A 25,666-nucleotide genomic window follows, 5' to 3' on the forward strand; every position below is an offset into this window, starting at 1 on the left:
ATGATAATGTGGCATATTTTTCCTAACTCACGACAACTATGGGAGCCTTGAATGACCTTCATCTTTTTGTTTGTTTAAAAGTTATCTGGTGTTAGTTTGGCTATTTGGCCAATCAGATGAACTAAGCAACAAAAAACTTGTATAAATCAACAAAAATATAGGTGCTTTTGTTGTCTCCTGATTTTTTTATTCAATTTTAAATATGATATTATTGTAATGCTCATGATCACTTTCACTGGCAAGTTATGGGTCTGTGACTTCATGACTGTTCAATTGTTATTTATGTTCGGCTTGCTGTTTCTTGCGTTTTGTAACTATCATTTTCTTTTCTTGATGAGCTTTATTCATTATTGGATTTTACTTTTCCTTTTGTTCTTGTGTTATTCTTTTTTATCTTATCTTGAAGTAAACACATGTTTTCTTTGTTTCTCTTGATTCACAGCTGAATGCTTTCCAGACAGGACTGACGTCCAATGCCTACATAGGTGGCAAAAGGTTTTGAATCCAGAGCTTGTGAAAGGACCATGGTCAAAGGAGGTGGGAGTCTATTGAGAATGATGCTATGATTTGCTTAGGCTCTTTCCTTTGAAATTTCCTGTGTCCTGATTACACTATGGTAATTCTTGTTTTTTTTGTATAATAGGAAGATGAAACTATAATTGAAATGGTAAGAAAGTTTGGACCCAAAAAATGGTCAGCAATTGCGCAAGCATTACCTGGACGCATTGGGAAGCAGTGCAGGGAAAGGTAAAGTACAAAGTAGTGTCTTAACCAATTCTCTTGACCAGAGTATCAAGTATAGAATTGACCAGAGTATCAAGTATATAATCAGTCTACTTGTTTAAGAAATAAAATCTACAGCAAAGTTTGAAGATCTTCAGATGCAAATTAGGGACAAAATCCACCATATTTACAATGTCATGTCAGTATCAACAGAGTTGGAGATGGCAAAATGTACTTTGAGATTAGATAGTATGAATGTGTGACTACAACTTAGATGACTAATGGCATTTTATCATAACATGTTTTTAATAAAGAAGTTTCAGAGTTAGATTAACTTTGCAGTGTAAAAATGATTTAAAATAGTTGGAAAATAAATTCTTGCTTAGATACGTGTTAGGTTTTATAGAAATTTTGTTAGAATAATCATTTGTTTTCTTATAGAAGTGAGTATAATGGATCTGAACAACAAAACTAGAAAAAGATTCTTGTGTTGGTGCTTTGATAGTTCAAGAGATTGACAATTGAACCTTAGTGATTTTCAAAGTTATTTTGATATCATTGACACCCCATTTTTAGTTTATTTGCTAAATTAAGACAAGCAATAATTACTCTGGACTGGGACTTCTAGTGCCAGTTTTACTAGAATATACTTTTTAAAGGTTTTCTGCTCCTAAATATCTGTCATGGATTTGAACATGAAGAGATGAATTCTGTTGTTTGTTTCTTGAATTATTCCAACAGTTCCTTTTGTCGCTGTTGTTAATATCTCTGTCCATCAAACATGAGCATGGCATATGCTATTTTATCTCTAAATGACAGATTTGCTACTAATGGGGGATCCTTTAGCAAATTTAACCTAACTCTTTCACTACAACTCTAATAAACTTTTAAAATTGTATCCAGGGGAAAAAAGTAATTTTCTCTTGCAGACTAGAGTTAGTTGTAAAGTAAATATAATTAGTTGATATCTTTTTTTTCTTCTTACTATTGTTTGTTTTACCAATTATTCTTCTTTTATCATCTCATATTTATTTCATATTACAAATTCGTGATAATTGACAAAACTAATATTTAAAGGAAATTATCTGTAGGTGGCATAATCATCTTAAGCCCTCCATAAATAGGGAGCCATGGACACAAGAAGAGGAAGTAACACTTATTCATGCTCATCAAATTTATGGAAACAAATGGGCAGAGTTAACAAAGTGTTTACCTGGCAGGTGAGAAAAGATTTGAGTTGCATATCCACTTGCTTCATAAACATACATGCTTGAATAGTTATAGTTCTATTTGTTGCTATTCACACCATGCTAATCTCAACTATTTAAAGTTCGTGGTTTATATCTTATCCCTCTATTAACTTTATATTGAATACTTATTTCTGCTAGAGATGTCAATGCGATGTGCCCTTCACATATATTTGAGGTCCTCATTTTAGATGTTAACACTATTGAATTCTATGTTAAATAATTATTTCTAGTATAGATGTCAATTGTTCGTACTTGTGCCAGGTATGGTTTGGGCTTGAGATTTCTCAGTTCTAGGCCCAGCATGGGCATTGACACAACTGCCACCCAAATTTAATAATGAAATAAAATATTTGAAAAATAAAAAAAATAAATGTTAAATAAAAATGTATTAGATACTTTACAAAAAAAAATATGAAGACTAACTTAGTAAATTTTTGAATTATTCTAGGGATAAAATGGTAATTTACACTTTCTCAAAAAGGAATCATAAAACACACTAATGAGGCCGATTAAGGTTGGGCTGTGCTAAGCATATTTTACTTGGCTCAATTGTCACCTCTAGTTCCCACTTTTCTAGAGAAGCGTTAACTCTACATAATTACAAAATAAGAAAAACTCTGTAGGTGCAAAAGAGCTTAAATTTAGACTAAAAAATTGTAGATAGTCTAGATAATTCATAGGATGTTTATTGACTTTTCTATTTTTGTAGGTACAAGAGAACTACTATTTTTGTAGTTCCCACTTTTCTATGAACTAGGAATTCATAGGATGTTTATTGACTTGTTAAAGCTAGAATAATAATATTATATATGTAAGAAAGGGAAAATCACCAGTGCTGATAAAGTCATTATATGAGATAGTCTAGATAATTCTGACAGAATCCAGTTTTGATGGAAAAGTAGAATATAAGAGGCAAGAAAGTAAATGAAAGTGTAACAATAAAGAAGATACAGAGTGCTGCATTTATGACTGTCATTCCACAAACAATTTGGATATGATCTGGGAGACTGGGACTATGGAAGCTTCTAATAGGGCTGCTGTTGTTGGTCCTCTATTGTATGGTTGTAGTGGTTGAGACTTGATATAAGTATAACCTACTCTGCAATGCAAGATGGGGGAAGGACTAAGCATGTGAGTAATGAAGGAGGTAGAATAAACAAAGAGTAGACATGTTAAGCACCTCAATTATTATCTTCGCTGTGGTAGGAGTGATGGGGAAAAAAGTAGACAATGACAAAAAGTTTAATATAACTTGGGAGAATAACAATGATTGCTCTTTTGTAATTTAGATTATTCAAGTAAGTTACACTTGGTAGGCTTATGGGACAATGTATCATTCCTTTGGAACAAGATATAGACAAAATAAATGAAGTGCACCTAAATGCACTGTATAGAAAATTGCACATAAATCAAGAGAGAAGAGAATAGAAAAGGAATTCAACTATGAAGAACAAAAGAAGGATTGTAATTTGTGACTTAAATCTGATAACTATTTATAAGAACGAAAAATGGCAAATTCAGTAGCATTGAAGAAGATGCTCTGCTACAATGAATTAGTGATGCCATCTGATAACTATTTTTTTTTTTTATGCCATTTGCTAACAAGAAGTATTAGTTGCTATAGTATGTGATTTAATGGAGAAAATTTTTAGGATTACCTCCTGAGCTAGTACCCACTTTTTTTATTTATATTGACTTATTGTCACTTTACATTTATATCTCTTACTTTTGGTGTATTTATAAGTAAACCATTATCTATTTACAATTGAATCCTCAATGATAATTACTGTGAGTTTTGTGTTTTGTCAAAGAGATATTGATACACAAGGAATATGTATAATTAGAGTCCTGATATGCAAGGGAAGTGTCTTGACTCTCATTCATTCCATCGTTTCCCCTGACCCGTCCTTCATGTAAACAGTGCATTAGAGCTAGAGAGCATCTGAGTTGAAGATATGATGGTGGAATGAGACAAAGAACTGTTGGTAACATAATTAAAAGTGATTTGAGATATTTTTTTTCTAATATTATAATCATACATAGCATTTAGTGAAGGGATAAGATCTATAACTAACCCCAAATTGTGTGAATTGGCACAGCTGATGATGTTGATGCTGTCATTGTCTGTAAGTAATAAATGTATGGTGTTATTCATTCTGTTGGTTTCTGAAGGCAGTTCCATTGCTTCTTTATTCTTATAGACAGTGTTGTTCTATATAAAACATTACCGCAAAAAGTATGTTACTTCTGGCTTTGTTAACATGTTGATCTGGATATCATGTAGCATGCTACAACTCTGCATTTCTTTTCATATAATTTGTTATTTTTCAAATAACAAGTAAATTACTTTCTGGATAACCAGCCATAGTTTTACTTATTTTTTGTTACTTGTGCTCTGCAAGGACGGACAATGCAATAAAGAACCATTGGAATAGTTCAGTAAAAAAGAAAATAAGTTCATACTTAGCATCAGAATTGCTTTCTCAGTTTAAAGGCCTTTCTGACGCTGAAAGTCCTCAGTTAGTTGATAGACAGCCACAGATTGAGAGTGATAGAAAAGAAACGTTAGAGATTGCGGATTCCTTAGATCATTGTGAAACTTCATCAGCTAATTTGGTTTGTTCTCAATCTGGAGAACTTGCCAACATAGCTCCAGTGGATGATGAAATGAAGTTTGATGCAGATATTAGTGGGAAAAATTTTCTGGACTCAAATTTTGGAATGTGCATGAAGTATTATGCATGTTTAGAGGAATATACTTCTGCTGTTTCTGAAGCACGATGTGAAGTATCAGCATCTCCAATCTTAATGTCAGAGGAGATAACAGCAACAAATACTGACGAAGTGATAGCATATGAGTTTCCAAACAATTCTTCAGTAGAAATTTCCCCAAAATCATTGGAGTTAGCAGAAATATCAGAATACCTGAAACTTTGCATTAGAAACAATGTAAGTGAATCTGCTTTGTGTTTAAATCTGTTAGATCATGCAAACCAAAATAACCTTTTGGCCTGCAAAACTAGTTTCAACAACTATCCTTATGGGCCAGGTATTAATCATGGAAGTAATGAGGAAATGTCTGTCGATCTTGATATTCCAAGCTTTGTGAATTTGGAGTATTTCTCAGGTGTCACTTCCAAAACTTACAGAAGTTCTACTATGTGTTCTGGTAAAGCGTTCCCTAGCAATTCATCATATATGCCCCAAAATTCCCATTGCAACAATTTGGTGACCTTAGTGCCTCCTCACCAAAATACAAGTGATGGAAGTTTACATGGCTGTCATATTGTCGATACCAGAGAAGTCTTTATTGGAGGTCAATATCCAGAGGTAGCAGCAGATGGTAGCAGTCAATCTAAGGTTACTCCACTGGAAGAAAACTGGCAGGAAAATTGCACTCCAAAGCACACAGATACAGAGATGAGTTCTGCTTCTTCTAATCAAAAGTTGATGCCTTCAGATGACAATACAGCTGTGCAATCAGTAGAGATGCCAGATTCTGGTGCTTTATTTTATGAACCACCACGCTTTCCAAGCTTAGATATTCCATTTGTCAGCTGTGATCTCATATCCTCTGGAGATCTTCAGCAAGCATATAGTCCCTTTGGAATTCGTCAGATGATGATGTCCTCAATGAGTTGTTCTAAACCATATAGCCTTTGGGATTCACCACCTAGTGGCGATTCACCTGAGGTCCTTTTAAAAAATGCTGCCAAAACTTTCATGTGTACACCATCTATTATAAAGAAACGACAACGTGAATTGTCATCACCTCTAGCAGAACAACAGACTGACAAGAAACCTGGTAAAGATATGGTGCATGCACCATTATGTTCATTCCTAATGAATCATGAGGAGAAATCTTGCATCGCTAATGGGAATAATGAAGCGATTTTGGATAAGACTTATTTGGAAAGTACTGAAGGGTTCTTTTGTTCTTCTTCAGATAACCAGTGGATTGAACCTGTCCTTTTGGATGAGGGCAAAGAAAACATAATGCCTGCTAGTTATGGAACAGATGGAAACATTTATGAGGTAACTGTCTTAAATAACTTGTCTGATAAAGCGGTATACTCATCAACAACCGTTAGTGCTGCAAGTGCATCTGACGCTGCTGGTGCTATAAGGACACTAAGTTTATTAATCATTTCCATTTAATTGAGCTATCAATATCTGCTAACAAAGTTCCTATTTCCTATGATTGTTATTCTTATGACTTGACTATCTACACTTTTTGTTTGAAAAGAAAATTTTTCTGCACAAATAGCTTCTTGATGCAATTATGTCCAATAAAAGATCAGTAATATTTTAGCTTGTGATTAAAGTGAAAAGAAAGTCAAAAGAGTTCAGTAGTCATATATAAATAAGTGTATAAATTTATGGAGATAATAGTCTTTTGTTGCTTGAGTTTAAGTTAATTGTCATTGGCTTGTCTATTTGGTGGATGAGTAGGAGAAGAAGAGGGGAGGAGAAGGGATAAAAACAGTCCGACTACATAAGCTAAAGCTTGTTGGAAGCATGTGACTGTATCAATGTTTACTTGGAATGTCGCTTGCTTATGTGTTTCTTGCTAATAATACAATAGGAATGATTGGACCTTCCTAGTCTTGTAAAATCTAAAATTTTATAATTGTTGCTTAACCATTAAATTTAACATGATTTGTGTCTTTTACATCATATCCATGTGAGGATTATTAAAGTTCGAGGAATTGTGTCAATTAGAGTGGAAGACGTAAGTGGTGGAGGTTGACCAAAGAGAGCTTATTGCAGTAAAAAATGATTTAAATTATTTTTATATTGCTAGTGATATAGCTTTGGATAGTGCTGTGGATGGATAAAGTCCATGTTAACTACAAAAATAGTTGGAACAAATGCATACACATCTTGATTATAATTATAATTATGATCGATGTAAGTGCAATCTTTTACTAAATCATAGGTTAGTCATGTCTAGTTCATTACCAATCAACTGGTTTATGACAATTAATTCGGGTTGTATCACAGTAGGTGGGTTGACTTGCTTGATCAATTTACTTTGTCCATGGTATGATAGAAATTAGTCCTAGAAAACTTATTGTTGTAAAATCTTTTCTCTTCATGGCTTCATCAGAGTATACAATTCAGCAAATATGCCTCATGTGTTTCATATTTTATGTGAATTGAATATTCAAATTTCTATATGATTATCTTTGTGGTTTCTAGAAATACCATATTTGTCATGTTTTATATCACAAATAAATGATTCAGGACTTGCATGTCTAAATTGCCTACTATCTACTATGCTAACACAGCATTTTAAATATTACAGAACTGAACTTTTATTCAACAAACCTAGGTGATTTTTTTAAAAGGTAAGCACAAGAAAGTTTTATTTTTAACGCAGGGTTTTGTATTGAAAAATTAAAAGTATTAAAAGATTGCTGAAAGAGCACGAGCAAAGGGGGGAGCAAATAAAGAGACGGTGGTAATCACAAGATTGCAAAGAGCATGGCAATCCATACTATTAACCGAGGAATATAATCCATATACCCTAACTTATTACATGAGGTAGATAGGTAGTACCTTGCTGACTTAGATTATGATAATCTGGATTAATAGTTTCAATGGTACTTGTAATCTTGCAGATTTCTTCTTTCCAAACTAAGCTTCAAGTCTAATCCCATGTTGGGGTTTCATTGCCTAGGCTACTCATATGCCAACATGCCATGTTCCGAACACCCCCTAATATCAATTTTAGGCTTTAAGTACCATGTGTAGGCATGGTTTTAATTATATTCCAAGCAAAATTGAACTTTCCTCTCTACTTAAAGTTTGGGAAGCATAAATTGTTTCCACTCTATTTTAAATGACCAAGCTATTGCTGTATTATCAATAGATTGAAAATCAATTCGTCTTCTCAAATATTCATCAAATACTCTGTAAATAAGACAAATGGGGAACAGCTTCAATGGCTCACTGTTTTAGGCTGTTCTTTAATAAATTTCAGTCTCTCAACTTCCCTCAAATATTAGAAATAAGATGTATTTCGAACTTTACCCAAATTCATTCAATTTTCTGATGCTAAATTTTGACTCGTTAAAGATCTCACTGGGTTTCATGGATTCATCTGTAAGTTATTGTTGTGTTTTTTAGTATTAGATTAAAATGAGGCAGTTCATCAATTCCTCTTGAGTTCTATACATTGAAATTTGTTTTATATTATTTTTTTGGGGTTCTAATTCCAACCTGAGTAAAATCAAATCTTCTCGTGATTTTCTTGAGACAACCATTTCATGTGCTCATTCAGTGCAATTCCAAAGATCAAGGACTCTTTTCTCCATGTGGCAATGAAAGTCCTTCCAAGTTGTCATCTACCAAAGGTTCAAAGTCATTGAAACTTGAAACCATCAACGGATCAGAGAATGCATCAAGCAAAGGTCAAATAGATCCCAATGCTGCATCTCTGATGCAAATCTCTATTGTGCATTCAGTTCGAACAATGTTAACTCCATATTCTCAATCACAGGCTGTTCTCCTTTAGTGGTTGGAAAATGCACTTCAACTGTTGATGACATTACACACCTAAAAATGTAAGAAAGTATATAAACAATTTAATTGTTTCACACTTTCACTTCAGTATTAGACATTAATTCAATTATATTCCATGAATCAACTTATATTTATGCGTCTTAAAATTTTAATGGAGACCTTTTATCATTGTCTTAGTTCTACAATTAAGGAATGGTAGTATGTCCCTTCTATTCTTTCTTCCTACTCAACAATCTGTAGCATTAAAGTCTTAGCTGATCATTTCTGTTTGAGTTAATTTTTATTAAATCTCTGTTCTTAACTTTATGGTTATAGTTGTCTTGAAACAAAAAGATAAAATTGTCACAACAGAGGTATGATGATGTGAGAAAATTGTTAAACATCATGACATGATTTGCCTTGTTAGCTTTTAGGGTAAGCCATAGACCATTTCTTGTTCTTCCTAATTTCAATATTGTCTCCTGACAGTTTTGATGATACCCCTTGCATTAAAAGAGGGATTGAATCTCCTTCAGCATGGAAGTCACCTTTGTTTATGAACTCTCTCCTTCTCGGGCATGCAATCAGTAGTGAACTTATGTTTGAGGTTAGGAAGAATCTTCTTAGTGACTTATGTATATTTTGCTTTTCTTTCCTTTCTTTATGAATAATCCCATTGTTTGCTATATTGACTCTATGAATCATGTACGAAGTCTATTTATCTTCACTGCTCAGAATGATAAAATAGTTCTCTCTACCATTGCTACGAAATTAACATTTTATCTTCCTTTTGCAACCTTGTCTAGTTTATGTTTGTGTTAAATTAACATATATTGCTTTTGGTTAACCTTTTTAAGAGTTATTGTCACGAATTTCTCTCCCAAAAATTTCAGGATGTAGGATATTTCTTGAGCTCAGCCGATAGAAGTTATGATGCCGTTGGTTTGATGCTGCAGTTTAGCGAGCACACTGCTGCCGTAGTTGCAGAGGCCCAAGAGTTGCTGAGAAGTGGAAGTGCTGGCAAAGCATCGAAGGCACAATTGGAAAACAAGAAATTCTTAGAAAATGGCAGTCATGACAGAGAAGCAGAAAATTTTAGTATGCCAGCAAAAATGATGGTATATCTTACTTTTGACAAAAAATCTTTGGCTTTGGCTCTGAAATTGCACTGGTTTCCTAATGGATACTTTTATCTTATAAATGAAGTGGGCCAGTTTTCATTCATGAACACACATAATGGTCAAGGGTCATGCAAAGTCAAACATGTTTTCAAGATTTCTAATCATTTTTGAATTATTCAACTTGGACTTAGTTAACACATCAGACACCTCATAAAGACCTATATTTGTTAATACAATTCTAGGTCATGAAAAATCAAATATTGCTGAATTAAGATATAGAACTAGGTCCCTTGTGATTCAATATAAATTTTTTCATTTGTTAATCTCCAAAATCTTATATTTCTTTAGCACATAGAAGCTGTTGCTGCAGATAAATTCCTTGGTTTGTTAATCAACAAAATCTAACTTCTCTTCGGCACTCAGGGTTTATTTCTTGCCTTCACATTAGACACTTTTCATATGTAATTGAAATATGAAATTTAATTATCATCTCTCTTGATTGCCAAGGAGGAAAGTAAATAGTTTGAAGCACTGTGATTATGACGGCTAATTTTGTCAGTTTCATTTTTTATCAGACTTTCTGAAGCTTTTGAAAAAACAATGAATCCTAACTGCATGTAATATTTTTTAGTGACATGTTGATCTCAATTGATTGTGCTTACTTCAAATATTGAAATATTCTCCAGGCTGATGCCCGAGTTCTTGATTTTAGTGGATGTGGCACACCTGTTAAGAGATCAGAAAATCTAACAACAATGAATACAGAAACGCCCATGAGTCCTTCCTCATATCTTATGAAGGTCTCTACATAGAAAGATTCAGGCATCAAACTGGAAAGCCTTTATTTCTTTATGCCTCTTAGCCGACGTAGCTGTGATGAATTACTGCATCTCATCGTCTTTTCTGTATTCCCATTCGGTGGCATAGTCATCATGTTATCTGAAAGACAACTGATTTGGAGTACTGAACGTTACATGCATGTAGTATTTGTATTTGCAATAATTCTTCTAAGTTTTTTGTTTTGAGTTGCATCACTATGTATCTAATTTTTCTCCTGTCAGCTGACTTGTGATATATCAGGTTTTTCTGTTGCTCTGGTCACATTCTAAATTGAAATTTATCCTGATCCATATTCAGAGGTACGTATTCAGAAACCTTGAACAAATTCAATGTAAATCTGGTTGGATTATACTTGTTAAAATAGTAGTTTTTAGTAGGGTTGAGGTCCTCTATTCCTCTCATCTTCTTGATGTCCATCCTTTGGTAGCAAAAGTGATTATGCTCGTATCAAGTATATTAAGGGAGATAAATTACGGAGTTAATTATAACCAACCGTTAAATGGTTAGAGTTCTTAATGCCCATCCTATATGTTAGACGAGGAAAATAAATGGTCACTTTTTAACTTATTTAGATGAAGTGCTTGCCCAGGGAGATTTTTATTGCACAACGTCTGTAGTTAATGGTGCTTTTGTCTCTAAAGCTTATATAATTATTCACAAAATATCCTTGGTTCTAATTTGTTTAGATGGCATTTGTGTCAATACCAACAAGTAAAGGTCCAAGGGCATTGTGATTTTGACGAGCATAATTTCTTATACATATTGGTAAAGTTATAGTCACAAAGTCAAGTAGAGGAAATAATATTTTACAATATAGGATATGATTTTATATAATAGAATCAATTTTTAGAACTTTATAACTTTTACGTGGTAATAATTTTATTGCTGCGTAAAGCTCCTCTGCGACTTTGACAATCACACTTTAGCAAATATGCAGAAGTGTATTCAATGCAATCATCCTATTAACCACCTAAATGTCGTAAAACGTTCATTATGATCATCTATCCTATTAACATCACCTAGATGTTGTAAAACGAAAATTATGATCAACTTCATTGTCATTGCAACCAATGGGAATGAGTTCTAATGGTCCGAAACGAAAATTATAAAATGTTTGCCTTTGGTCGGTGGATTTTTTAAATATTTTTTTTTTCCAATTTTTGTTATTAATTTGTAGATTTTAAAAAAAAATGTGAAGAGCGATTTGTTGAATTGAAGATAGAAAATCAATGTGAAAATTTTCATTTTCATCGACTTATCTCCATAATATATATTCTTTTTTTATTTTTTATTTTTTTTACTAATTTCTTAAATGTTTGTTTTTTATTTATTATAATTAGATCTAGATTTATCAATAGTACCGAAAACAACAGTAGATATGGTGGTTAATATACAAATCCAAGCCCTAATGCATAGCACATATGGTGGATGTATTATATTTCTGATGTAATAGTTAATGATTAATTCTTAGGAACTGACAATTTGAGATTTATTCTACTATATGTCTAATGCTTATGTACATATATTCATTTCTCTCCATATCTATAAAATTAGTACTGGAGATCGTTAATATAACGGATCTATATTTTTTTAATATATAAATCCAAATATTGAAAGATGATATTTAAATTGACAAACACGATTCATTTGTTCATGTTATAAAGAGATCGATATGTTCATCACCCTACTGATTTAATCCAAGTTTAAATGTATAAAATTAGAGGTTAAAAGTGTCTTTTAAATGAACCGTGTCTTCTCTAGTTAATCCAAAAAAAAAACTGAATTGAGAGCCTTTAATCTAACTCGTTTCAACTTGGGGCAAAACTCAAAAGATCACCTTATCCCTCCAACCACTCAAATATAATTACTTAATTATCGTTCAATGTATTGTTCTTATTTTTATCTTCCATCGTTTTTGAGACCATAGTACTACGGTAGAATATCTAAATTATCACTCAGATATCCGCGGTTCAAATCCCAGCTATGATGTATTTGTAGGAATTTTTTTTCCAAATAAGGGGTGTAATAAAAAAAAATATTGGGTTTTTGGACTGGTCACCCCGTGCACTTCTCGATTTACCCTAGTGACCGGTGGAAAATTTCCATGGGATCGACCGGTCACCCCTAGGGATAGTCATTGAGGCTAACTAGGATTATCATTGTTTTTTTATTTTTATCTTCCGCCTAAATCCTGAATCGATTAAGTGTATTGTAGCGGCTATGAAATCATGACTATTACAATGCATATTTAACATATTCAAAAATATTCACAAAATCATAGTTGATACCATGCAGATTCAACTCTATTTATCTATAATTGACATTGTAATAATTATGAAATCGTAATTACTATAACTAATATAGCAACCACAGTTTTGTAGCTAGTATAATACAAATTTAACCTCATATTATAATAATTATGAAATCATTGTTACTATTTTGTAATTGTTATAATATGTCTAACATTTGGAAAAATATATTAAATGACAGTTCGTAATTATATATGAGTTGACAGCATTGTAAAGATGCTTTTGATAAAAAAAAAATAATAATAAAGTGGGCGGCGACCCTTTTATGAATTGAAAAAAAATTATGCACTCTTTTGAGTTTTGTAAAAAAATAAAAATTACCAAACCATGTGTCTAAAGTTTTAAAATATTCAATACATAACTAAGTTTCAAAATTATTAAATCAGGTGTCCATACTCATTTTATCCCTTTTTAATGTTATTAATTGATTGCTACAGTAAAATAATTCATTCGAGTTTGTGTTCATCAGTATAGCAAAATCCTGAATCAATTGCTGCACTATTATTATTATTATTATTATTATAATAATAATAATAATAATAAAAAATAGTCCGATGCACGATCCCGAAAAAGATATTTAATTGTTACACTATAATAATTGATTATTTTTTTAAATGACCAATTTATATTTAAAAAATCAATATTCTTAATATAGTGTGTTAAATTGATATTCGAGAGTATGAATATAATATGAAGAATTAGACGAACATATAGAATCTAGATTTATGTCATTTCGAGTTCTCTAGATCTATCAACCAATTTCGACCATGAGTCGATTTCACTGATAAATCTAGAGAGTTTATAATGACATAAAATTAAATTCTATATATTCGTTTAGTTCTCCTGATTATATCATACCTCAAATCGATTGTTATACGATAGCGATTAATTTATTTTTTAAAATGATTGATTTTTGCCGAAATGCTCATGAGCCTAAAGAGCTCGCTCGGAATGATTAAAAAAAAAAAAAGGTAAAATGAATATGGGTATCTAATTTATAATTTTAAAACTTAGTTAAGTGATTTGGATAATAAAAAATTACTGTATCAAATGTTGATTACGCTCGTCCAAGAAATTTCTCACAGGAGGTAAATTATCGGGTGAGTTTTTTTTTTCCCGAAGGTGTGCATCCGATGAGAAGGAGAAAAAAAAACAAACAAACAGAACGAAGAGTTTTTTTAAGTTACGATCATCGGCGCCAAGTTGCACTCGTGCGTGCCTCAGAACTCTAACAGAGCAACAAGATCAGCAGCGCTAACCGCTCTGCCGCCGTGGCCACCAAACCAAGACAACCACTCTCGCCTATTTTAATCACCTATCGAGTACATTCCCTACACTACATATACACAGACGCATCCCCGAGGTTGATGGTAACGTCCACCAGGTAAACAGAAAGAGCCGTCAAGATTTCTCCTTTGGCATTGATTACACCTCCGAGCCATCGTCCTCGACCTCCCAACGTATCAAGTTCTCACCTTTCCCATGACCTCGACATCTTCTTTGGCCGGCGGCTCTTCCTCTCAGAGATGTGCGCTGCGCCGGTCTAATGCTCTGCGGTCGAAGTATGGAGCGGTGAATCCTGTCATAGTTCGATTTCTCAAGCCAGCGCACGGAGGTGACGCGGCGGGGAAACGCGAGGAGGCTTGCGATGCCTCCGCGCGCAAACCGCCAAGTCTGGTCATGCAGACTGCGGGTGGGATTAATGCGGCAATGGAGGGGAAAGCGATCTTCCATAGCAAGGGAAGGAAGGTCGGATGCCGGCTTGAACGGCAGCAGAATGGGGCAATGCCTACCTTGCGAGGAAAAGGTGCCTGCCTAAACAGATGCCCTTCAGGTGAATGACGTTATGCCCAAATGAAGATATATCCATTATTCATGTGTTTTGGAGTCTTTTAAAGCTTCAAAAACCTCTTTTTTGAAGGAAAGAGGGTAGACTTTTGTATCTTTCCTATGTCCTTTCCTTCTATTTTTTTCCAACTAAAATTTGCAATTAATGTACTTAATTAGCACAGCTAATTAATGTACTTAGTTTTTGCATTTAATTGAATAAATTAGCACAGCTACTAGAAAATTATATATTGGTCTTTTACTAGTTTTATCTTGTTTTTGACTTCAATATTGATAGCAACCTTGTAATTTGTTTACTTTTTCTAATAATCTATTTTTGTAACTTGTTTTGGTGCAGAAATGGAGATAGTGAAGGAAAAGTTTTCAAAGCTACTTTTGGGTGAAGACATGTCTGGTGGTGGTAAAGGAGTGTCATCAGCTCTTGCTCTGTCCAATGCCATCACAAATCTTGCTGGTATCTTTCATGTATCTGATTTCTTGATGTTTCCTTTGAGATTTCATTTTCAAAGCTAGAGCAACACTTTCAGTAGTTTCACTAAGTTGCCATGCAAACTTTTCGTATGATGCATTGTTACTTAGCTGCTGTTCATGTAACTCTTAGAGAGAATGCTTACACATTGTTTGATTGTGCTTCACAAATTGTAACCAATTACAATTTCATTGCTGAAGCAACACTTGCAGTAGTTTCACAAAGTTGTCATGCAAATTTTTCGTTGGATGTATTGGTACTTAGCTACTGTCCATGTAATTCGTAGAGAGAGTTTATTCATTGTTTGGTTGTGCTTTACAAATTGTAACCGCTTAAAATTTCGTGGCTAAGTTTACCTATAGCAGTTGGATGAAATTATTTTTGTTTTGATAGATTGACAGGCTTTTTCTGTGCCAAGATGCAAATTATCACATGCCTGGTTCTGTTAAATTTATAATTCCTTCAACTAATGAATTTTCATACACGAAAATGATCTCCTTAGGTCTATGGGAGATAACTTAAATTGCTCGTAATTATTTGTTTCTTGCTTAATGCAGCCTCTGTATTTAGTGAACAGCGGCGTCTAGAACCTATGCCTACTGAAAGAAAAGTTAGATGGAGAAAACAAATTGACTGGATACTATCTGTCGCCGATCATATTGTAGATTTCATTCCTTCACAACAAAAAACTGATCATGGATCCAACATGGAGGTCAGCTTAGTAGTGATATTTTAGCATCTGATTATTAGTGGACCTTAAAGTCTCCTTTTTTTTTACAGGTTATGGTGACAGTGCAACGCAGAGATCTTCAAATGGCTATCCCTGCTTTGAGAAAGCTCGATGCATTGCTTCTTGTAAGACTACCTTCTCATTTTCTTGTAAATAACTCAGCACCAAGTTCTTTTTTATTTCTTACATATTGATATTGGTTTCTTCCCTTGTTATATCTCATGTCAGGACTATCTTGACAACTTCAAAGATCATAATGAGTTTTGGTATGTATCTAAGGATGCTAATGAATCTGAGAAGGAAAATTCAAACAAAAATGATGGCAAATGGTGGCTTCCGATCGTGAAAGTCCATCCAAATGGACTATCTGAAGTTTCCCAAAAATGGCTTCAATTTCAGAAAGATTCTGTTAATCAGGTTCTCAAGGCAGCTATGGCTATAAACTCTCAGGTTCTAATGGAAATGGAAATCCCTGGAGCTTACCTAGAATCCCTGCCAAAGGTAAGGCATTATTTTCCTCTCCATATTGGATAATTTCAGTTCGATATTTGTTCATTAGTATGTTTGCCATGTAAATATTGATCTCCCTTATTACTTCACATATTCAGAGACCATATTGAATTTTCGTCTGTGACATCTGTTCATCTTTAGGATCTGAGTTGTTCTCGTCTTTCTAGTATTGAGTAAATTTGTTAGTTTGGAAGAGTTCTCTCAAATGTTCTTTATTGCGCTTGATATTCTTTAACATTTAAAATATATTAGAGCATATTATGCACATTTGTATTTCCCTTATCTGTACAAAATCTTGAATAAATGATGTGTGTATAGCCATGGTATTTTTTACATCACCGAGTTCAACTTACCACAATGACTGAGATCGTTTCAGTTATAATGCAATACTTATATAGGACGATAAATTAGAATGATTAGTAGCGTAAAAAGAGCATGATTTCAGTATCTTTACTGATATGTGAAACGAGAAAAAGGGAAATAAAAGAAATGCAATTCCGAGGCAACTCTTTTGCAAATTAGCCTCTCTATTCAAAGTTGTATGATATTCCAAGTAAGCATATTCCAGGATTTGATTTAAATAGTAGATTGCGGTCGAATAAATGTCTCCAAATGCTGCAGAATGGGAAAGCTTGCCTTGGTGATGCAATTTACAGGAGCATAACTGATGAGGTCTTCGACCTTGAACAATTCCTCAAATCAATGGACCTGTCGACCGAGTACAAGATCCTTGATCTCGTAAATCGAATTGAGGCATCGATTGTCATTTGGAAGCGGAAGTTGCAGAACAAGGAGAACAAAACATCATGGGCTTCACCAATCAGCTTGCAGAAGAGGGAGCAGTTTGAGGAACGAGCCGAGACCATTTTAGTCCTTATCAAGCAGCGGTTTCCTGGCCTTCCTCAATCAGTTCTTGACACGAGCAAAATACAGTACTGCAAAGTGAGTAAGCAGAATTCTGTTCAAAATCAAACCTTTCTTTTATCTTAGCAAAGAATGAAGTTGATGATAAAAATGAATGTAGGCTCTTTGATAATTATTTCAATTTTTGTTCAGGATGTTGGGCAGTCCATCTTGGAAAGCTACTCGAGAGTTTTAGAGAGTTTAGCTTTCACTGTGATGTCACAAATCGAGGACGTCCTCGATGCTGCTTCAGAGACAGAAAAGAAGAATGAAGGAATCTGTAAAGGCATTTCAAACGCAAATGACACGAAGAAGAGGACACTTCCTGATGCTGCAAAAGCAAAGAATTTAGCATACTTTGATAAGCTTGAAAGTCTATGAGGTATAAGAAACCCCGCACCATGCTCCACGGCTCGCGACTGAAGACTTCCAAGAAGCATAGGAAAAGAAGGAAGCTGACACAAACTAGGAAAAGGGAGAACGCCGAACAGCTCTTGCTAGCTGCTGTCTAAGGAGCAAACACAAGGAAGACAACCAAGATTCTGCCTCCCTTCATGAGTTCCTCCTCATGTGCTGCTCATTCCTTGTCATTTTTATGTGAGCCATACATGAGCATAGAAATGATTATAAACTCAAGTGGCGTGCTACTAAATCAATCTCAGGCGTTTCTGAGGAGATTTGCAGTAATCTCTGAAAATGTCTAGTAAACTAGATCAGTGACTATGCAAGAGTCAATAATTTTTATTTTAATTTTTTGACACATCGAAAAGGGACAAGTCGGTTGAAAATAGATGTGTTTTATTGAACTGAATCAAGGATGACAGGTATCATACCAGCAAGTGTAAACATGGACCCGAAAGCAAGAGTTTTTAACATGCCGGGAATGTGATTAAATATGTTCTTGGAAATGATAGGTTTTTATTTTTCATTTCTCCAAACAAAAAAAATAGAATTTGAAGATTGAAAAGAACAACTAAATAAGTACTGATAATTTACTTTTTGACATTTGTGAATTTGTAAGAGGTGATTGATTGGTGTTCAAAGGTTAATGATAAATATTTATTTTCGCTTTCAAATTCCTTAGTGTTATTTTTTGGGAAAATGAAATCTAAAAATAGCAAAAAAAAGTCATGAAGAAAGTGTTATCATATTTGCAAGATCATGAAATATAGCCATCTATATGAAATTGAATGGCATAATAAAAATAGCCATTACATACGGAAATATAGTCATCTTCAAGTCATATCATAAATTCCAAGTATTAGAAAACAATCCTATAAAGGGTTAATTTGAACAATTGAAAAAAAATTAAGAATCTTTGTTTATCAAGTTTGATCATATTTGTAAAACATTTTACAAGAGTAGAGATTACCTACAGATAGTTAACAACTTTTTGTAGGGCTAGAGGAAGATATCTTACATCGAAAGCTTAACCACAGGAAGGAAGGAGAAGGTAGAGCAACAACGACTAAACTTAAAAGCTTTCTCGGGTAGCCTAGAGAGCTAGACGACTCGAAGACTAGGTAGGCATCGCTTACTCATTCAATTTCTGTGTAAGAAAAGAGCCTAGCTAAGACTGATGATGAGCTTACCTCTGGTGGAAGTCGTATCCCTTTAGACGATAGGGGAGGCCTAACACAAACTAATCCCCATATCCTTGATCAACTTGCTACCAAGCCGCTTCTGAGTGAGTAACCAAAAGTACTCATCCTAGTGGCTCAATGGACATCTTCAGAGATAACAAACTTGAAAATTTTTCAATCTGTTCAAAAGACATCCCGACAACTCTTCTTGCTCTTGATACACTAACACCATTCATGTAACCTTATTTTGTAGGACCGCATGATGATGCATGAACACTCCCAGCTCATCTATTTACATTCCACATGATGTAATTCGGCCGTTTAGCTTAGCGCAAAACATCTACCTCAAAATTAGTTGTATTTACATCTTTGGGTAACAAAATGGAGGCTTAACTATTGCACAATTTAATAAACCTTTGTTATCGATCTTCGTCTGCTAAGATTAGACTAGCTTCCTCTAGATAGTCATCCGGACCATCTTCTTCGTCCGAGGAAAGAAGGGAAGAACCCATCCAAGCTTTGAAGCCTTCATTAACACGCCTTTCCATATCAGGAGTCACTTTGGTTGAGGGTTCCAACATCTCCAGCCCGAGATTGTGACTAGCATAGTCACCCTCATCGAGTATGACAGCTGCTTTTCTTCTCAAGATGCAGGCAGTGCCGCTGTATAATATGACCAAACCCCAAGAAGCAATCTCGTAGGACCAAAAGAGTGGCATTGAGCAGCTATTGCCCATTGTCAGTAGGCTTGACCCGAGGAAAAGAGCCATGAGACCAAAGATAAGAGCAAACACAATGTTGAGAAGGGAAAGACAGCGGACTCCACCTGAAAAAAGTGAAATCGCTTATAAGAGAATACAACACAAAATAAATAAGGAACCGAGATGAGATATAAAATGCCTGTGTTTGCTAACAGTATAACAATCAAAAGAACCAACTGTCCAATAAAGACCTTAAATGGTTGGATGTGCAAGTAAATATAAAACTGTGAAAAATAAATAATTGTGAATGTTAAAGCAAAGCATGAAAACCAGAAATTTAATTTTGTTAATAGTTTTCATTATTTAAGTAGCAAACAAATAATTCAAGTTCTTTGTCAGATTTAACATTGAGTTTGCTGTTCACTTGAGCTCAAGCATAATTCAGTGCATACTTCAACAAATTGAGAATAAAAAATCATTCTCAATATGGATTTGCAATATGAAAAGCATAGAATTGATTCCTGTTGTAACAGGCAAAACTATTAGTTTTATATTCACATAGTTCCCATGGTCTATGTTTAACTATGCATTGCAAAATTATAAATATGTTATATACAATTAGGTCATCAAAATTCTCCCTCAATTTCACTCAAAGATATTAGGAAAACCCAATTTGCTATAGATATACTCCATCCAATACCTCCTTAGTACCTCTTAGAGTCTTGGTTCATAAATCTGCCAACTAATATTGTAGCTAACTGATGAAGTGGCAATTTGATAGGATTGCACCCTCCCTTTGAGAAAGTGACTCACCTCATTCATTATTAAATTGAAGCTATATACATGGTAGCTTAGTTGTCACAATACTAATTATCGGCTCTCTATAAGCATATCCCAACTCAACATTAATTATTTAAGTTGAATAAACACACATGTAGGTTATAACCCTGTATTCTGCATTTGAACTAAATCTAGTTATAGCAATTTCCTTCTTGTTCATTGAGGAAATCAAATTGCCTTTTACAAGAATGTAATGCCTAATATGGATCTTCTATTTGTGGGTTAACCTATTCGGTCATATTCAATGCACCCCACAATATGAAGGCAACCTCGATCCCGATACATAAGATCTTTCTTCACTTTAGGTACCTAGAGTTCATATTCAATGCACCCCACAATCATGTTGTTGGCAGGTAGTGATCAGCTGCAAATTGGTGAGTGACTGCAAAATCACAGCCAGACCTTGATTGGCCAAAAATCGCAACCGCAATTTCTCCACAATTTTGCAGTCGATCCCGGCCACCTGGACGTGGCCATGATTCACAGTCAAGAGACCATGATTGGTTGTGAAATCGCGGCCAGACAATGATTGACGATAGCAAAATTGCATCCATAGACACAACCGACCACGAAAATGCAATCAGGCTGCGGTGGTTATAATTTCGCAGCCGATCACAACTGCCTAGACCCAATCGGCCACAAAATAGTGGCCGCCAATAGGCAGCGACCGGCTGCAAAATCGCAGCTAGGCCACAACCAGCCGTGAAATTGCAGCCACTTGGCTGCGCTTTTGCAGCCAATCACAGTTGCTTGGACCTGGCCACGATTTCATAGAGAGGAGGCTGCAACCAGCTGCGAAAGCACAACTAGGCATGACCAATGGCTGTGAAATCTCAGCCAAACCATGAACAACTGTGAAATCACAATAGCTTGGTAGCGATTTTGCAGCAGGTCACAGCCACCAACAACGACATCACACCAGGTCGTAGAGGCTGCAATTTCTTAGTTTTTATATCAAAAAAGGAAAAAGAGTATTTTAGGAAATAATTATGCTCTTTGATAAATATGAAAGTTAATTGCACCTTCTACTTATTTTTTAACGTTGAGTGCGTGATATGGAGAAGTTATACATCTGAAACATAATTGTTTCATCTAAAGTAGAGAAGAGTTTTGTACTTGGGTAATTACAATTTCTTGGTTGCTTGATTGATTTTTTTTTTTCCTTTCTGAGTTTTGAATGGTCTTGTTAGATTGTGAGATTTGCATTGTTTGCATGATCGTATGCCTTCCTTTACTTGTAAAATGAACCATTTGTGTTACCTGTGCAAACAATTATTCTTGTATGTATTTAGTTTGTGAAAAGTATTCCTTATATTTGAAGCTAATTTACCAAAAACAGTACAAGGAACAAACACGAGAATTGGAATTGTTGTTCTCAAGTTTACACTTGAATCCAAACATTATAGATTCCTCTTTGTGAAACTGATTCAAATCAAATTCACATCAAGATGCCAGTGAAAGAAAACTACTTACCCCTTCTGGAAGCACAGAAGTTATTCTCAACTATCTTGAGACATGGATGACTTCTTGGTGCAGCATAAGCCACGGCTATTCCTACAAAATAACAAAAACACAATAATGCATGAACTAGGTCTGACAAAAGACAACAAAGCAGATATTTTCAAAATCAGAACAAGCTTATGAAATGAAAATAAGTCAAAAGCAACTACAAACTTTGAGATGAAACATGTCAAAAATAAGTAGCATGAGCAATTCACATCCAAAACATATTGTTCTTTACTATACAAGTGGCAAATATGATTTGCTAACATACAAAAGTTTTTGAGATTTTTATATATAGTACTGAATGAGTATACCTGAGTATAAGATCAAAAGGATATATAACTAAAAAAAGAAATTCAGGCACTTTACTAAGATGAAACAAGCCTCACTAGAAAGTTTAGACAACAGTGCAGCAATTATCAACAGGAATTATATATAAAGTGGCATGTGAGAATACAATTTTGTGCATGCTAAGCCTCATACTCATTTTAAAAATTAGCTACATTCGCAATGTTATAAAATTAAAAAAATAATAATTAAAAAAAAAAACAGAATGATTATGACCAATGGTCCATACAACCAGTAGCAATAAGGCAATTATATTTAGCATTCATAACGTTAATCAAAATAAATATGTTATGCAATTAGTTGCAAACATACATTTACAATCAACTACTGTGAATGGTGTCAACAGTTAAAGTTATTTTTTCCATGGTAGAGTACAATCCGACTCGAACACATGAGCAGAAAATGAGAGCAGAGATGAGGATGTTAAGGTGGATGTGTGAATATACGAGAATAGACAGAATAAGAAATGAGAGCATTAGAGAGAAAATCGGAGTTACATCTATTGAGGGCAAACTCCGAGAGACACGTTTAAGATGGTACGGGCATATACACGAACAATAAATGCTCTAGTTAGACAATGTAAAATTATGACAAATACGCATATCAAACGAAGAGGAAGACTAAAAAAGACTTAGTTAGCAACAATGAAATAAGATAAAATTTATTTAAGCATAGATGATGTTATAGTAGGAGATAGAGCTCGATGATATAAAAGGATCCATATAACCGACGTCACCTAATGGGATAAGGCTTGGTTGTTGTTGTTGTTGTTGTTGTTAAAGTACAATCCTGGGCTAGTTTCACTATTGTACAATGCCAACACTCTGAGCGCATCAAAAGTATAGCAAAATGAATTTGGACGGGTAGGAATTCTTTAAACTCTTTCGCTTAGTTTTTTGCATTCAAAATAGGACTATAAAAATTAGACAGTCAACTATCTCAAGCTGAATCTCTAGCCTCTGTGCATGTTGCAAATCTAGATCACCAGAATAGTGTTTAGAGGTCAATTGCCTATCTAGACATCATTAAAACATTAGACAGTTAATTATATTAATATTTCTAGAAAACCCCTTTAATTAAACAAATGAAGGACTAGGATTATCTACATGGTATACCAATAAGTCTATCATTATCTACATGGTATACCAATAAGTCTATAACAGTCTGAATATAAGCAAAAAAATTCCAGGATATTTTATTGTAAGTGTTCCATTAGAAAGGGATAAAATCTATTGATATAGAGGTACAGAGTTGCATTACGTTCAAAATATTCACCTCTCGGTGCCATGGTATAAATCAATTGCTCAGTAATTAAATTTTTTATTGGTTGTAGCAGCATCTAACTCCACCCATGATGACCAATCATGGCTGGTCCCAAACCCGGATAAAGGAGGAGGGTTGCGTTAGATTGCCGGCCAGCGTCAAACTATGGCAAATATTCAATCAATGAATCCATTAAACTATTGTGCTAATGCTAGGTTGTTCCCCGGAAGGAACGCGTTGCAGGGTCCGATTGTAACGTCTTGGCAAGGACCGCTACATCTCCAGAACTTGGATGTATGATAAATATGCAAGAGTTCGCGTTACAGGGTCCGACTGTAACGTCTCAACAAGAACCGCTACATCTCCATGAGAACTTGGGTGTAGTGTTAAATAGACAAGAGTTCTCACACTATAGGTTAGATAAGAACAAATATGATAGGAAAACTAATAATCTAAGATTTGGAACATGGAATATAGGAACTCTCACTGGTAAATCAATGGAGATAGTAGATATGATGATTAGGAGAAAAATTAGTATTTTGTGTATACAAGAGACAAAATGGACAGGCGAGAAGGCAAAGATGATAGAGAACTCGGGTTTTAAGTTATGGTACATTGGAAAGAGTAAAGCAAGAAATGGAGTGGATATCATTGTAGATAGTTTGTTAAAGGATGAAATTGTAGGAGTAGTTAGAAAAGGAGATAGAATTATAGCCCTTAAGATAATAGTGGCAAAAGAAACTATGAACATAATTAGCGTATATGCACCACAAGTAGGATTAGATGAAGCTACCAAATCAAGGTTTTGGGAGGACTTAGATGAAATATTACAAAATATTCCACCAAATGAAATGATTTTAATAGTAGGTGATCTAAATGAGCATGTCGGAGTGAAAAATGAGGAATATGAGAGAGTACATGAGAGTTATGGGTTTGGAACGAGGAATGAAAAAGAGAAAACTATATTAGATTTTGCGATAGCATATGACCTTATATTAGCTAATACGTTTTTTAAGAAAAAAGAAGAACACTTAGTCACATTCAAAAGTGGGAATAATAAATCGCAAATTGACTTTCTTATGGTTAGAAAGAATGATAGAAAGATTTGTAAAGATTGCAAAGTCATCCCTGGAGAAAGCTTAACTACCCAACATAGGGTAGTAGTGTTGGATATACGCCTCAAACATAGTATCAATAGAAAGAAAATATATACAATTCCTAGAATTAAGTGGTGGAAGTTAAAGGATGAGAAACAAAATATATTTAAGGAGAAGGTAGAAATACAAGCATTAGGTGAAATATACGATGACTCTAATACAACATGGGATAAGATGATATCAAAGTTGAAAATAGCAGCTAAGAGTGTACTTGGTGAGTCAAAGGGACATGCACCACTAAGTAAAGAATCTTGGTGGTGGAATGAGAAAATACAAGAGAAAATGAAGGAAAAACGAATAGCTTATAAGGAATTATATATTTGTAAGAACGAGGAAAACTTAAAAAAATATACAATAGCCAAGAAAGAAGCTAAGAAAGTAGTGAGTGAAGCAAAAAATGAAACTTTTGAACGGTTATATCAAAAATTGGATACAAAAGAAGGGGAAAGAGACATTTATAGAATAACTAAAGTGAGAGAAAGGAAAACAAGAGATCTTAGCCAAATAAAATGTATTAAAGATGAATGTAATAAGGTATTAATAAATGATGGAGAAATAAAAGAGCGGTGGAAGAGGTATTTTCATCAACTTTTTAATGAAGATTTAGGTGACCAACTTAACTTAGGTAATTTAATTAGGTCAAATGAGCATAGAAATTTTAATTTTTATCGTAGAATTCAAACTTTAGAAGTAAAACAAACTTTAAATGAGATGCACAATGGAAAAGTCGTTAGACCAGATGATATTCCGATAGAGGTATGGAAGTGCTTAGGAAAACAAGGTATTGAATGACTTACAAAATTATTTAACATGATATTGAAAACGAAAAGAATGTCTGATCAATGGAGGATAAGTACTCTAGTTTCCTTATATAAGAACAAGGGAGACATACAAAATTGTGCAAACTATAGGGGTATTAAACTAATGAGTCATACTATAAAACTTTGGAAAAAAGTAATAGAAAAAAGATTAAGGAAGGAGAGTGACAAAAAATCAATTTGGGTTCATGCTTAGAAGGTCGACAATAGAAGCTATACATCTCCTTAGACAATTAATTTTTT

General features: G+C 34.2%; 3 protein-coding genes across 9 annotated transcripts in view; 2 read left to right on the forward strand and 1 right to left on the reverse strand.

The window, feature by feature from the left end:
• LOC122024014 (transcription factor MYB3R-4-like) overlaps positions 1-10,704 on the forward strand; it is an 87,892-nt gene extending 77,188 nt beyond the window's left edge. For 2 of the 7 annotated variants that reach the window (XM_042582504.1, XM_042582505.1), the window contains 9 exons: positions 443-537; positions 644-747; positions 1,815-1,943; positions 4,376-6,008; positions 8,260-8,389; positions 8,479-8,542; positions 8,970-9,087; positions 9,374-9,598; positions 10,288-10,704. In XM_042582504.1, coding sequence (XP_042438438.1) covers positions 443-537; positions 644-747; positions 1,815-1,943; positions 4,376-6,008; positions 8,260-8,389; positions 8,479-8,542; positions 8,970-9,087; positions 9,374-9,598; positions 10,288-10,413 — 2,624 coding nt within the window. In that variant the 3' untranslated portion in view covers positions 10,414-10,704. Of the gene's footprint in view, positions 1-442; positions 538-643; positions 748-1,814; positions 1,944-4,375; positions 6,009-8,259; positions 8,390-8,478; positions 8,543-8,969; positions 9,088-9,373; positions 9,599-10,287 lie in introns of those variants that run through there. The other 5 variants (XM_042582508.1, XM_042582507.1, XM_042582506.1 and 2 more) reach the window with 5 other exon arrangements.
• A 3,172-nt stretch (positions 10,705-13,876) lies between these two features.
• On the forward strand, positions 13,877-17,960 carry LOC122024563 (rop guanine nucleotide exchange factor 9-like). The gene is made up of 7 exons (XM_042583221.1): positions 13,877-14,584; positions 14,936-15,052; positions 15,625-15,779; positions 15,848-15,922; positions 16,026-16,298; positions 16,929-17,249; positions 17,364-17,960. Exons 1-7 carry the CDS (start codon positions 14,233-14,235, stop codon positions 17,589-17,591), a joined length of 1,521 nt encoding a protein of 506 aa, XP_042439155.1. The 5' UTR covers positions 13,877-14,232; the 3' UTR covers positions 17,592-17,960.
• A 1,159-nt stretch (positions 17,961-19,119) lies between these two features.
• Positions 19,120-25,666, reverse strand: part of LOC122024564 — a 13,152-nt gene continuing 6,605 nt past the window's right edge. Inside the window, exons 2-3 of the mRNA XM_042583222.1 lie at positions 21,808-21,888; positions 19,120-19,619 (exon numbers count right to left, since the gene is read on the reverse strand). Of these exons, the coding sequence (XP_042439156.1) occupies positions 19,213-19,619; positions 21,808-21,888 (488 nt within the window). The 3' untranslated portion in view covers positions 19,120-19,212. The remainder of the gene's footprint in view (positions 19,620-21,807; positions 21,889-25,666) is intronic.

This window comes from Zingiber officinale, chromosome 9B (assembly GCF_018446385.1).
Source record: "Zingiber officinale cultivar Zhangliang chromosome 9B, Zo_v1.1, whole genome shotgun sequence".
Taxonomy (NCBI): Eukaryota; Viridiplantae; Streptophyta; class Magnoliopsida; order Zingiberales; family Zingiberaceae; genus Zingiber; species Zingiber officinale.

Coding starts and splice junctions, on each gene's coding strand:
- LOC122024563 (XM_042583221.1), top strand. CDS start 14,233: ATGACCTCGACATCTTCTTTGGCCGGCGGCTCTTCCTCTCAGAGATGT. Junction 15,923..16,025: donor AGCTCGATGCATTGCTTCTT/GTAAGACTACCT, acceptor ATCTCATGTCAG/GACTATCTTGACAACTTCAA. Junction 16,299..16,928: donor ACCTAGAATCCCTGCCAAAG/GTAAGGCATTAT, acceptor CAAATGCTGCAG/AATGGGAAAGCTTGCCTTGG.